Source organism: Syngnathoides biaculeatus, chromosome 10 (assembly GCF_019802595.1).
Source record: "Syngnathoides biaculeatus isolate LvHL_M chromosome 10, ASM1980259v1, whole genome shotgun sequence".
Taxonomy (NCBI): Eukaryota; Metazoa; Chordata; class Actinopteri; order Syngnathiformes; family Syngnathidae; genus Syngnathoides; species Syngnathoides biaculeatus.
The window spans coordinates 22,667,223-22,682,552 of record NC_084649.1 but is presented as its reverse complement, the minus strand read 5'-3'; the positions used below and the strand labels follow the sequence as shown (position 1 = coordinate 22,682,552).

General features: G+C 42.4%; 1 protein-coding gene across 5 annotated transcripts in view; it reads right to left on the bottom strand.

The window, feature by feature from the left end:
• asic1b (acid-sensing (proton-gated) ion channel 1b) overlaps positions 1–15,330 on the bottom strand; it is a 192,132-nt gene that overhangs the window by 5,585 nt on the left and 171,217 nt on the right. For all 5 annotated transcript variants that reach the window (XM_061831770.1, XM_061831769.1, XM_061831767.1 and 2 more), the window contains 4 exons: positions 8,201–8,351; positions 6,356–6,412; positions 5,283–5,436; positions 92–183 (listed from right to left, as the gene is read on the bottom strand). In XM_061831770.1, coding sequence (XP_061687754.1) covers positions 92–183; positions 5,283–5,436; positions 6,356–6,412; positions 8,201–8,351 — 454 coding nt within the window. The remainder of the gene's footprint in view (positions 1–91; positions 184–5,282; positions 5,437–6,355; positions 6,413–8,200; positions 8,352–15,330) is intronic.

Sequence of the window (15,330 nt, the reverse complement as noted above, 5' to 3'; positions counted from 1 at the left end):
CTGAGACGCAGAGGAGGAAAAACCGTTGCCGCGTATTCCGCCAGCACTTTTGGAGGTCGTTTCGATACAGAACGACGCCGCGCCTGCTCACCCAGGAGGCCCGCCAGCTCGTACGCCTTCTTTTGTTCGATAGTCTCGTAGTTGAGGGCTTCAAAGAAGATATCCAGGACCAGAAGGTTGTCCCTACGGAGAAACATAAACGCGAATTAGCGCGCGGAGATGGTGGACGCCTCCTGGACGCAACGGCGTTAACGGCTTGCTGTTGCTAACTAACAACTGGGCTGGCTCGAGGTCCTTGTGGGCCGGTGCCAAAACAACAAAAGACAAAAGACTATTTTTGAGTCATAAAGCAGGCTATTATCTGAAGTCGTGAGTATCTGTCTCTCCGGAAATGAGATCAGACTCGCACTTTTATTCTGATCTCACAGCATATATGTAGTGTTCCCCCGTTATTCAAGGGGGTTATGTTGAAAATCAGTGAATACTGGATGCAATATTAACCCATTCATGGGCAGGGTGGCAATTTTTTGCCTTATTGAGATGAATGTCTCCTAACAGGCCACAATCAAGGAAATAACACTTCTTTTTCATTTATGGTTAAGTTATATGATCTGTCTTCTATCTATCTATCTATCTATCTATCTATCTATCTATCTATCTATCTATCTATCTATCTATCTATCTATCTATCTATCTATCTATCTATCTATCTATCTATCTATCTAATCTATCTATCTATCTATCCATCCATCCATCATCCATCCATCCATCCATCCTCCATCCATCCATCCATCCATCCATCCATCCATCCATCCATCCATCCATCCATCCATCCATCCATCCATCCATCCATCCATCCTAACTAGACTTTCATGACATTATGGTTGACAGCAAAAAAAAAAAAAAAAAAAAATCTCGTACGCACTCGCAATGGTGTCATTTTGGAGCCCGTCATCGGACATACAAAACGACGTGTCTGCATCGTGGCCCTGTCACAGTTTTCCGTGTTTTGGTACAATGCTCCACAATCTGCACTTTCGTGTGCTTGAGCCCGAAACAAATGACCGATTGTGAGGTTAGCATCCAAACTAAAACTGAACACTGTTACCATTTTCATCGCATAGCCATTCCTTTTTTTGCAAAACACTACGAGTTGTTTACTCATTCATTACAGGTTAATTGAACTGGTGGGGGAAATTGATGGCCGGATGGACCGCCTCCATGTACAAGATGTATGATAACAGCCACTTTATTGGCAACATTTTTCACCCTGACAGTTGAAGAAGTTCCCCTGGTGTTCCACTGGAAGGCATAACCAATCACTAAACAGGTCGACGTATTTTCCCAAAGTTGTTTTTGCCAGCTACGACTCGGTTGAAGCTTCCACGTCGTCAGAGCTCCGCCACGTCTTACATGTCGCTAATGATGCCGTGTGCTGTGCTGTACTGTACGTCAGCCCACTGCAGAATGCAGTCCGTGGAAAGATTCTGCTTTTACATCACTAAGCGCAGAACAGCCCACCTGCCACGAGACGCAGGGGTGGCACACCTAAATAATGAATCTTGTTTTCACTGCACAGAGTGAGGCTAGCGGTGTGAGAGCTTTTCTCCTACGCTTCTCCTTTGAAAGTTTTCACTGCCACACGTTCCCAGCGGACAGGCAGTCGGCATCCTGCCGACGACTTAAGATTTACATCACTGAGCCTTACGCAGCCCACGTATGGGGACTCTCAGGAGAATACGGCACATGGCCATATAATTAAAGCCATTGCAAAAAGTTTGGGATATTGAGATTTTGGGGGAATTTCAAGATGAACAGAAACTAACTGGAGGGAGGAGCTAAGTTTAGCCTGGGTCATTAATGGAAGTTTAAAGTGCCACTGTCATGAAATGGATCATTTTTAGTATTTTATAAATGAAAAAACGGCAGCCGGTATGGACCCATCCATTTTTTCACCATCAAACAAGATTTTGACGTATTTGGCGGTTTGTAACTCCTCTCGAGGGATTTGTTTTCGACAAGAAGCAGGAAGTGACGTACAGGGCAGTAGCGCTCTGAAGTGGTCTTGTCTGTTTATACTAGTTTTACCTGCTGGAAGGTCGCTCGTTGTTCTTTCGTGTTAGGCAAAATGTCGGTTCGTTGCATTGCTCGATATTGCTCGAACACTCGGGAGGATGGATTTATCCTTTATAAGTTTCCAAGAGACCCAGTTCGTCATGAAAAATGGATTGCGGGGGTGCAAAGGACGAGAGCTTTGTGGGTTCCAAATGACAGATAGGTGTGTATAGAGCTACAAAAAAAAAAAAAAAAAAAAAAAAACAGTAGTGGGGAGGACGTCATCCTTTCAGAACGTAACTAAAGATTCGCGTCTGTAAGTCAGAGGTGCTAAATTTCTCGATGTGGCCGTCGGCGCCGTGTCCGCCGATCACGGCTTCGGCTGGGCCGGCTCATACATACTGTCTGGGAGTCTGTTGTTAGTTCGAACTGATCCGCATATCATCTAAATATGGCTCGAAACAACAGGGTAATATTGCCCCGGACACTTCACTCGATTGTGAGATGTTCTCTTCTTCGGAAAGAGCTTAGTAGGGGCCACAGCGTCTTTTCAATGGCGGATGTCCGGGGTGACGTCACGGACAGTAAATGCAGCCAATATGGCGACCACTTGAATGTCGAATGACACTTCCGCACTTTGCGCATGGATGACCCGCTTTCCGCTCATATTTATTTTTTCGCATGGACATTGAAGTGAATAATGCTATATGCATTTTTCATTTCAATATCAATTTTAGAATGTTTATAGGGGTGACACTTGGGCTTTAAACTATCAATGTGGGCAATTATACCTTTCTGCTGGGGACATCATTTACTGGTGTTTTTGTCTCGATTCAGGGCAAAACGTTTTTTGTATTTTTGTATACCCCCGACAGTTGGGCGTTGGGTTTATCCCGATGGCCCGCAGACAGCGGCGTCACTTTCGCAAATGTGAAATGATGAGTCATGATGGCACAGAACATTTGAAAGCGAAACTGTCACTGAACATTCCAACTATACCTTCCGTGAGTGTGTGGAGTGTATTTCTCCCGTCGCCTAAAGGCTCCGATCTTGCAATCCCATGAATATTTTCCCTGATCCATCCCCTGAGGACGCTCAAGCGATTAACATCAAAACACAGAGAAAATAAGGTGGGTGAATTCACATCTACATGAAGGAATTAAAGGAGTGACTTTCGGGGCGCTCTGACAGCATCTGGTGTAATTATTTTGTCTCGAAGTGCTCCGCCGGGAACCATAGATGAAAGATTCAACTGTTAGTGCAACCTCTTTCCGATTTCCTTCAACTGCTTAATAACTTAACCGAATCTTTTAAGCGGATTTGGCAGAGAAACACCCGATAAGCGACGGAATAATGCAATTAAACTCGCAGTCGTCCTCTCACCTGGGGATGGAGTGTTTCCACAGGAGTCGTGTTGAGCGAGTGCAGCCGGCAACAGAAGACCAGTTGCTGTATTATGGGCACATTATCCCTTTTGAATGGCTTGTATACAAATATTTGGGGTCTCTGGAGTGCCCGCCCGCCCAGTGAAAACACTTACGCTAAAATGATCTAGCAAACATCAATTTCTAAACTAAAACATTCTCCAACAAATATTAAAAAGATTAAGTAGCGAGTGTGCACACGTTTTGTATTTCTTTACAAAGTGACAACAACTACTGGTCTGCCATTGAAATTACAATGTTTCTAAATGATTATTGAGCTTGTGCATGTGACGTCACCATTTTCCCGGCGTCGTATTGCCGGTCAAAAAGAGCTGCACGACGGTGTGGGGGAAATTGAACCGGACCAGAACATTCACAATGCCCGAGACTTGTTGTGCTGTTGGTTGTTACAGCAGACGAGACAGATATTCAAATGGATCATTCTATGGAATACCAGCTGAAAAGACGAGAAAAGATCGATGGATTTCGGCAATGAAACGGGATGGATGGTGCCCAACCAAATACACACGACTGTGTAGCGATCACTTCATTTCAGGTAGAAATTATTCTTCCCGATCTCAAATTCCCAAGAAGTATTTATAATGCCACCTTGGCTCATTTGACAACAATACGTAAAAAAAAAAAAAAAAAAAGACAGTGAGTCGTTTCCAATGTACATGGAAGCGTGTTAACATTAATCTTCAGTAAACCTTTCCCCGATAGACTTTTTTTTCTCTAATATGCATTGTTCACAAATGAGTCCAATGCATATTTAAAAAATTTTAAAAAAGAAAATAAACCATTGGTCACACAGAGGTTTACCGAAGTTCAACGTGTGGCCGCAACGCGCTTCCGTGTCCGGCGACTGAAGCGTATCCTCGCAGTTTATTTTCATTTTTTTGAATACGCATTGGATTCATTTGACAACAATGCAGTGAGTCGTCTCCAACGTACACGGAAGCGTGTTGCGGCCACACGTTAAACTTTGGTAAACCTCTCCTTTTTTCCAATCATAATTAATTAATGAGAGTTTGAGTAAAACCAGGGATCATTTATTTAAATATTGGTATTTGTATTGAATACTAGCTGAAAAGATCGATGGATTTCGGCAAAGGTTAACGTGTCGCCGAACTCATTTCCGCATTCACGAGCCGTCTCCCCATTGAGAACAGGTCCAGCGACGAAGTATTTGTAAGCGTCCAGACTTTTCTCCACTTTCAAACTCTTCCATGTAAATCTCAATGACTTAACTCACCAGATCCATGTGTAGATCCCGTTGTCCAAGACAAGCGGAAGCGGGTTAACAGTCCACTTTCTTATCGGCAAAAACATCGACTTCGGCATTAAATCTGGGTCCTCTATGCCAAGTGTCTCTCATTTTTCCACGTACCTTCGTTTATTATCACCTTCTAAATGTTTAACGGTATCGGACAAAACTCTGGGCGTCGTGCTGTAAGACGTATTTTCGCGTCGTCTCCAACCGACTTAGCATTGACGAACGGTTTGTTTGACCGGCACTTCCGGCCAGTGACGTGATTTGATGACGTAGGCGCACGAGCTCTATGCAAGACACGCCTCCTGTTTAGAACAACTGTTCTATCTCTAAGAGAAATTCACAAAATGCCATCGTTTGATCTGCTGCGGGAAATCATCCGTCAATGCCAGTGATGTATATTGACAGGAAAAACAATTCCATTTTCTTCCACCAGATGGAAGCAGGTCCAATTATCCTGTTGCCATTCACGCAACAGATAAATATGGTTCAAGAAAAGTTGGAAAACAGCGATCGAGTTTCAGACTTACGCTATGTACTGCTCCGTCTTGTTGAACTTTTTGGCGAGATACTTGGCCGACGCCTTGCTGGGGATCTTGACGAACGACATCTCTTTCCCGTAGCGCGTCAAGTTGCACGGCGTCTCGCACACGCAGTAGTCGTTGTCCCTCTCCACGAGGAAGTCTGGGGGGGGGTCGTAAAAATGCGATGGGCTTGAAAGGAAGAATTCAGGCATGGATTTCTCACAGATACAGTGTGACAAACAACGGCTCGGAGAGAAGGGAGGCCGCAGAGTTGTGCAGCAGATGCCGCGAGGTGGAACTGACAGGTAAGATTTTGTCATGCGGACATCTGAGAGTGCGAGTAAATTAGGAAAGCGACAGCAGACATGAAAGCGTGTCTGAAAGGGACAGCCGCAAAGTGTCGGAGGATGGATGCTATTGGCGTGAAGCGAGCAGAGTTCACGCACACTGATAATAATCGGGCCAAATTTGAGCATTTTCCGCCCCTTGTGATCAAAATTATCAAAGCCGTGATTATCCTCAGTGATTATCTTGTCGTGTTTGGTCCCTTCGGAGTGATTTCACTTCCAAATCGGCTCCGAAATCCTAAAAGCTGCAATCATAAATCCTTCCAAGAGATACAAAAAAATTTGGCCACTTTATAGCTGCAACCAGCAGCTGCTACAAAGAGTTTTTCATCACAGTCAGCACCTGCCTGATTATTGGATGTCATCGAAAAGATTATCTCGAGTGATTATCCTGCGGTGCGGTGTATCTTACTCGTCGTTTTTCCTCCCAGATCTGACAGTTGTGAGCGTTACCCTGTTCAATATGTACATCATCGTGGGGTAGATGAATATGAATTCAAACCGCTTAACTGGGGTTAACGTTGGAGACAAAAACAAAAGGAACAGACAAGATGCGCACATGAGAAGATAACACGAAACAATCTATATCAAAACAAAGTCAAAGAAAATAAAGATCATGGCAATAAAAGCAATAATACATTAAATGTTAAAAATTGGTTTGTGTGTACACCGCTTTAATGTCTCGCATGCAGGCAACAATATTTTTATAGCATTTGCAGGGTTATCGCTTACCCAAGGCTGGATCTGCGCACTCCTTATACTGCTCAGGAGTGCAGTAGGGCGCGTCTCCTGCGGGGCAAAGAACAGAGCGCTCAGGATCAAAAACTCGGGGAGTGTAAGGTTTACCGAAGACTCCAAATTGTCCGTAAGTGTGAACGTGAGAGCGAATGGCTGTACGCTTCGTCTTTGCCGTGCGCTCAGCTGGCAACCAGTCCGCGATGTACCTTACTATTGAGGACAGGCACTATAGAAAACAGATAAATGGATGCATGTGTGACCTTGAAGGCACCAAATCAACAAAAATGATGACGAGTGACACAGAAGACGAGAATGGAGGACATTCAGGATTAGTTTTTTTTCTTTTTTCATTTTCTTGGGTGGCTCTTTATGACAGGATGATGACTCGCTTAGTTTGAGGAAAGGCATCTTTTATCCCCCCTCAACCCCCCCAATTCATTCCCTTTTTGTCCTGGTAAACCTGTTCAGGGTCATCCCACATGACTGAAAGTGGAAGCCAGAGAACATCCAAGAATGTTTGCCGGGTGATTGTTTTGTTATGATATCCATCCATCCATTTTCTTTGCCGCTTATCCTCACGAGGGTCACAGGGAGTGCCGGAGCCTGTCCCAATTGTCAAAACGGGCAGGAGGCAGGGGACATCCTGAACTGGTTGCCAGCCACTCGCAGGCCACGTAGAGACAAACAGCCGCTGTCACAATCACACCTAGGAGAAATTTAGAGTGTCCAATTAATGTTGCATGTTTTTGGGATGTGGGAGGAAACCGGAGTGCCCGGAGAAAACCCAGACAGGCACGGGGAGAACATGCAAACTCCACACAGGTAGGGCCACGATTGAACCCGGGTCTTAAGAACGGTGAGGCCAACACTTTACTAGCTGAACCACCGTACCGCCTTGTTATGATATTATAAAAAATTTTTTTTCTGTTGAACCTTTAACCAACTACGGTAATTCCCGGCCTACAGAGTGCACCTGGTTATAAGCCTCATCCAGTACATTTGTAAAGGAAATACCATTTGGTACATACATACGCCGTGGCTGTGTAAAAGCCGCAAGTGCCCACATTGAAACAGGTACACAGAGAGTTTAACGCTAGCGTCGCCATGCTAACGCTAACCCCAGCGCCGCGCTAACAGGGCCGGTTAAAAAAAAAAACATACCGGTAAAAATTATTGAGACACGGCAGTAACACGCTAGCGCAGTGCTAACAGGGCTGGACCGGTAAAAGTCACTTCCTCGGCACATATATTCCACCGGTCTCACCCTTAGCTTTTCCGCTCGAGTGCCCCCTTGCGAAAATGCACAAATTAGCCGCATCACCGCATAACCGTGGGGTTGAAAGCATGTGAAAAATGTCACGGATTATAGGATGGAAATTACGGTATTCAACAAGAAAACAACACTAGCAAAGTAGTACTTTGGTGTAGTTAAACTTTGTTGATTTGATACCTCTTGACTGGAAGACAAGATTTGTTTGCTGGGAAGGAGCTAAACTTAGCCTGGGTTGTTAGTACAAGCTACGGAGAGTCTTCACTGTGTACATGTGCACTTCCAACATTTTTTTTTAAAGGTAATGCTGTAAGAAGAGTTTGAAATGATATTTTAAGTGTCCTTGGGGTCAAAAATTACAGTTTAATCCGAACAGAGGCAAATGTTGGAATAATTAGGTAGAGTCTGGTGATTGGATGAACTAACCAATCAACTTTATCCCCTTACAATGCAAAGTAGAACATGTCAAGTGTTCCCTACTTGAGAGTAAAAGTACTTGATTTCCACAAGTCCTTGGCAAAAGTGGTGCTTTTTTTTTTTGCGATCTGGACACAATCAGCAGTTCTCACCGGGCATGTGGACCATCCTGCAGTTGCAGTTTTCCACCAGGTAGCGAGTCTCGCAGTCAATGCGACATGCCGTGATGCTGTACGTGCTGAAGAAGTCCGAGTCCATCGGGGTGGCCTTGCAGTCTCCCCACGGGGGCGGCAGATAGGTCAGCTGGGAGGAGAAAATCATTTAGTGTAAATATTTCACATTAAAACTGTGACCATCAGGAAAGAAGCAAAATAAAGTGTGCAGGCAGATGGAACCATGTGGAATTTTACCCTTGTTTACAGTCAATCAATAGGGCGAAGAGTCAGCATGTGTAACAGTGAATATTTATGTGTTATTGTTTACATGTCAAGAGTTATTCAAATGACATTTGGCTTTTGTCTTCCAGCGGCAGTCCAAAAATAGCCGAAGCCGAGGTTTGTCACTTGAAACGTGTACGTGGGAATAGCAGGCAAAACAATCGGTCATTCGAGCCCGAGAGCCGCCACTCACCTGTGTTGATATGAATACATAATAGGAATACGTATGCGTTATGTATTCACATTTTTGTAAACAGGTGGAAACGTGACTGCAGGGGACGTTCTCTGCTACACTTCTCCCGAGTTCACATTTCCCCTCGGAGCCTCCAACAGAGCGATGTGGTTGTTTGGGATTTCTTTTGTGTAAAAGTTCTCCGATAGCGCTTATACATTTTTTAAAAGTGAGAAAAACGTGCAGGCTTGTGTGTTGATACTTTATATACGTAAAGTGAAGAAAATAAGTATTTGAACACCCTGCTATATTGCAAGTTCTCCCACTTAGAGATCATGGAGGGGGTCTGAAATTTTCATGGTAGGTGCGTGTCCACTGTGAGAGAGATCATCTAAAAAGAAAAATCCAGAAATCACAATGTAAAATTTCTTCATGATTTATTTGTGTGATACAGCTACAAATAAGTATTTGAACACCTGTCTATCAGCTGGAATTCTGACCCTGTTTGCCCGCCTTTAAGAATCAGATGCACCTATGTGAGGTCTTTAGCTGCATAAAGACACCTGTCCACCCCGCACAATCAGTAAGACTTAAACTTGTAACATGGCCGAGACCAAAAAGCTGTCCAGAGACACCAGAGACAAAATTGTACAACTCCACACGGCTGGTAAGGGCGACGGAGAAATTGCCAAGCAGCTTGGTGAAAAAAGGTTCACTGTTGGAGCAATCAGTAGATAATGGAAGAAGCTAAACATGACGGTCATTCTCAATCGGAGTGGAGCCCCGTGCAAGATGTCACCTCATTGGGTCTCAATGATCCTTAGAAAGGTGAAGAATTAGTCGAAGAGTACACGACAGGACTTGGTCAATGACCTGAAAAAAGCTGGGACCACCGTTTCCAAGGTGACTGTCGGTAAGACACGAAGACATCATGGTTTGGAAAGATGCATGGCACGGAAGGTTCCCCTGCTTAAACCAGCACATGTCAAGGCCCGTCTTGAGTTTGCCAATGACCGTTTGGATGATACAGAGGAGTCATAGGAGAAAGTTTTGTGGTTAGGTGAGACCAAAAAGGATTTTTTTGGTCATAATTCCACTAACCGTGTTCGGAGAAAGACTATCCCAAGAACACCATCCCTACTGTGAAGCATGGGGGTGTTAGCATCATGCTTTGGGGATGTTTTTCTGCACATGGGACAGGACGACTGAACTGTATTAAGGAGAGGATGACCGCGGCCATGTATTGTGAGATTTTGGGGAACAACCTCTTTCCCTCAGTCAGAGCATTGAAGATGGGTCGTGGCTGGGTCTTTCAACATGACAATGACCCGAAGCACACGCCCAGGAAAACCAAGGAGTGGCTCCGTAAGAAGCATATGAAGGTTCTAGCGTGGGCCTAGCCAGTCTCCAAACCTAAACCCAATAGAAAATCTTTGGAGGGAGATGAAACTCCGTTACCCCTCCATGATTTCCAAGTGCGAGAATTTGCAATATAGCAGGGTGTTCAAATACTTATTTTCTTCACTGTACTTATTTTTTTCCCCATTTATGATTTGTGGCGATTTTAAAAGACAGTTTTGGATAGTGAAATTTTACATATAGAAGTGCTGAGAATGTGGATATATTCAGAGAACACTACATATTCATAACGGTGAAGAAAACTTGGTTGCCACACTAATGAACACGCTGACAAATTGTTTCAGCTCTATAAGCGTCCAACAACGACAAGTCGAACCTCCGTGGCATAATTTTGCGGACACGCCAAAAAGAGAGATAACGACAATAAATAATTATGGCAAGAGTGGGCCAAAAACCATCTCCTTCATATTTATGTACTTGTATTAAAATAATACAACATATTTATGACTCGCCTAGCAGAGATAAACATTTGATTACACTTTGCTTCGTCAGTGTGTATGTGTTGACTGTGACCATCCGTCTCTTTTACAGGGATGTCTTGATGGCAGTATCAGGACATGCGTTGACAGCACTGAATGAACGCGTCCAATTTATTCAGCCTGAGGTTGGGGCTGCTAATCTCGAGTTAGCTATCTTTTGAAAGAGCTATTTGGAAGTCCTTGCCTCAGTAAATTATTAAAAACAAACATTTAAAAAAATAGTTGGATAATTAACCCATTAGGATTGGTAACGTGTACTGTATAATGCCACAGTTTTTTTCTCTCAAAAAAATAATTGCAACGTTAAAAAAGAAATATAATGTAAATTAGGGGGAAAACCCAGAATATAAATTAATTCTTATTTTTTTATTTTTTAAGTAAACAAGAAGTGAGTTTGAGCTTTTCCCTATCAGGGGTAGCCACTATTTTGACTAAAACACTAAAAATAAATAACTACATTTAAAAAAAAAAAAAAAAGGCAGAATCAATGAGAATACTACAAGCAATGACAAGTACAATTAATGTTTTAGAATTAAAAAAAAAAAAAAAAAAAAATATATATATATATATATATATATATATATATAAATAAACAATGAATGAAATGAAAAAAAATCTAAATATTTATGAACAGTTCTACTTTAAAAAATAGAATGATAGATATGAAAAAACAGTGTACCAAAAATAAAATGAAAGCAAAACAAATGGGCAAATTATGTTTTTTTCAGGGTTATTTTTTAAAGGTAAATAATAAAATAAAATGCATTTTTATGCCGACTATAAGCATGAATAATAAATAAAAATAAACTAAAAATTATATGTATAAGTAAAAATAAACAATGAATGAAATGAAAAAAAATCTAAATATTTCAGAACAGTTCTACTTTAAATGAGAGAATTATAGATATGAAAAAACACTGAAAATAAAATGAAAGCAAAACAAAAGGACAAATTATGTTTTTTCAGGCTTGTTTTTTAAGGTAAATAATAAAATAAAAGCACAGCGGTATAACTATCCACAATTTAAAAAAAAGACGTATAAAAACAAAAATATAACAGGGACTCTAACGTCTTAAACTTTTCTTTTCTTTTTTCTTTCTTTTATTTATGTTAATCATTTTAGTACTGTCCCTGTTCGTGTCCAAAGGGTGTAACTCGTTCAAAAACATTGCCTGTTATATTAAAACAACACCAGCAAATATTTGATGACAAAATTGTCCAAATCATGAATCAGAGAAAACTTGTGATTGTAAATAGCCACCAATAACTTGAGGCATACACAGTTGAAGGGGGAAGGAAACGCCCCTCCACCCAAAAAAAAAACCCTCCCACAATAATATGAAATATGTTTTAAAGTCTCTGCGCGAAACCGTGAATTAATCTCACGAGAACTGTGTCATTGGTGCTGTTACAAAGACAAATCATGCGAGTGGAGTGGGTTTTCTATTTTGCATACCATTAAATATTAAAACAAATTAATTACACTTCAGCTGGCTGACTGTGCGATGCATTCAACGCATTCAAGGAGGAGGACGTAAACAACCTCTGCGTGCACCTCTATCTCATCAGTTCAAACAATTCATCACGTGGCAGTAAATTAGAAGCTGCTGCCTGATTTAAAGGGCCACCGTTTTACAATTTCCTATTAAACCCCCCTCGTGTCACCCGTGAGTTAAGTAACGTAACTTAAAAAAGAAAGTGCAAACGGTACAGCACATACCAAAAAATAAGAATAAAACAATCAGCAGTGAGTCACCGTCTTATTTCTCCATTGAAGACTTTTTGGATCAAGGGAAGACATTTTGTTTTGGGTCAGGTCACGACTTTTGCTGCTGTTTTACCTAAGGTACTATTTGAAATTGAGAGTTGAAAATCACACTACTTGGCAAATTTCCCAATTATGGGACTAATAAGATCTTATCTTTGCTGACTTTGATTACAAGGGAAAGAAAACGCTCAGGCTTGGTCTGACTATCAGTGTTCTTGTACCACGGACGAAATCTACATTCAACCACCTGAGGATGCTGATGTAAATGTCACGTCATGTCATTATCCAAGCCGCTTATCCTCACAAGGGTTGCAGGAAAGTTGCCGCCTATCCCAGCGAGCTTCGAGCGAAAGGCAAACGATACGCCCTGAACTGGTCGCCAGTCAATCGCAGGGCAGATATCGACACCATCAGTGAGCGGGAATCGATCCCGCGCTGCCTGCACCAAAAGCAGGCGTGTGTACCACTACACCATCAGTGAAATAATGAAAGAGTAACAAACATAAAAATACAAGCATATGAAGAAAAATCACCCTTAACACACCCTGCTGCTCACATTCAGGATAATCTTTGGTGATATCTGATAATTAGCCCTTTGCGGAAGAAAATGCAAAACATTTATCCTGTTTTGTCAATGTTTGTGTACCCCGCTTCGGGAGTTAAAAGTCCTTCATCTTCCTGAATGCGCTGACAAACGAGCTCTTCAGACACTTGAAAATTCACAGAGAGGAAAAAAAAAAAATCCAGTATCAGGATAACAATTTTCTGATTGTCGCTATGTTTACTGCAGGTTAGCGAACAACAAATACAATTTAACTAACGCGCTTATTTAACGTGCTGTTGGAAGTAAATGCAAACGCCAATTAACATCTGGAGTTTTATTGACTGCAAGCGTCGGTAGACAACATTTTCCGCGTGGTTCACTGCGGAGTGGCTTTACTGTCATGATCTTTTCACAGTCGAGTGGTCTGAAAAGTGAAGCTCATTATGTTTCACACGATGACTGCGGAACATAAACAACTCTCTATCCATGCACGATCGGCCGTACCTTTCAACGGCAATCCGCGGATATCGTTTTGATAGCACCTATTAATGCAATCATTATTTCGGGGTCATAACTGACAGAGGGAGGTGACGGCATTTTCCCAGTCAGGGAAATGTATTCAATCCAAGATATTTAGCACTGTGAAAAGAAAAATGCATTTTTACGCCGACAAGGCAGAAAAGCTCAGGCGCCATCACTCATATCATTCATTTTACGAGAATGCTTATGGCTCGTGATGAGCCCTTTGGGTTTGCAACTCTCTAAATATGGTACAGTGTAGATAGTAAAATAGAAAAAATAGTGCAATTCTACGGGGGAATAGAGACTAGGATATGAAAATATATTATTTGACAGTTACTTTAATGTTACTTTAATTTATGGAATTTCTGCCAGGAGGAAATCTTGTGCTTTCGGACTATTTGTGAAAATGTGTCTGTAAATGAGCTGTTTTGCACTTCTGTCACACTGGCGCCCAACAGTTGGGTTCATTTACATATTCACCACCCTCACATGGCGTTTTCCACCCATGACTTTGTATTTAGGGCAACGATCCAGAGACACTTTCAAACCACGGCCAGAGTCAGGCCAATAGACTCACGTCAAAAGTTAAGCAGAACGGGAACGTTATCATAGATTAGCATCAGCTAAAATGGGGAACGTAGTCAGTGGTGGCTTTGCGCAAGCACCAATCATTTGCAGTCTGGACACAGAGGGATGAACTGCTACGTCAAGGGCATTGTTGGACGCACAGATTAGATTTTGCTTAAAACTTTAGCTTCTGATATGCGGCACTTACTACTTGAAGTTGTAGATGCGCGAGTTAAGAGTAATCGGGAGTCTGGTGCTAGCTCCAAAAGGGAAAATATAATCTATAATCCCTCTTTGTAGGGGCTCATATGTGCTTTGCAGTTTGCAGTCAGCAAAATCCATACAAGATATCCACCCACACATAGTTTTTCCACCCAGGACTTGGCTACAAGGACAAAGTTCAAGAGCAAAGAACCACCACTGCCACTTTGTTGCCGAACCACCACCATGTCAGAGCCAAACGGTAAGCAGAGCAGCAGTGTTAGCATTAGCTTCTTATAATGATAATGTCATGATATTTGGAAAAGTTGGCAACATGAAGGTGGTTTGACGAAGGTATGCGCCATACCTAGATTAACTGATATCAGTTATTTCTGTGACTTGGTGATGAAATGCGCCTTCACAACTGATAATTAGGATAGTTACATTAGTCAGTGTTGGCTTCGCACATACAGTAGTAAAGAGAGCAGGTTTTAGTTGTGCAATATGTGGGGCAGGACAATGGTTGAGAGGAACTCCCCCCTAAAACGAGGTATAGACACTATGGCAAGAAATACAAAAAAGTCCTTGGGGCATTTTTGACAAAAGTATGCCACAGAAATGTTAACAAAAAAACCCGGAAGACTTGATTTGGGAGGGCAAAAAGCGTAAAAAGTCTCGTTGAAAGGAATACAGCGGGAGGAGTGGAGAATAACAAGGATAGATAGCCTCCTGCAGACACTGGCGGCATGCAAAAACCTCTCCTCCCTGCCTGCCCACACTCGCCATAAGTCAAGTGCGGACGGGAAGCGACTGACAGTCCTCCCAAATCCATCCGCCCTCTCGGCCAACAGCATACAAGCTACACCGAAGCGTGGGATTTGTCCGACTGCAGGCGCACACGCTCGGAGCTATTGCGCGGAACAAGAAATCGCCTCCACAAGCCTTGACAGGCGAACTGCTTAGTGTAATAATGTTAAAGTGTGCAACTACCACAAGGGGCAGCGGGAGCATTTAAGACGCTTAACGCATGATTTCCAACTGGGAGAACGTGTTTTTTCAAGATAGGTTGGAATTTAATTGGAAAAATATGAATCAAAAGGGAAAAATAAACCTGGGAGTTATAAAGCGTGACGTTATCAAATAGGACAAATTACCATCTGATAGAGCGTTTAC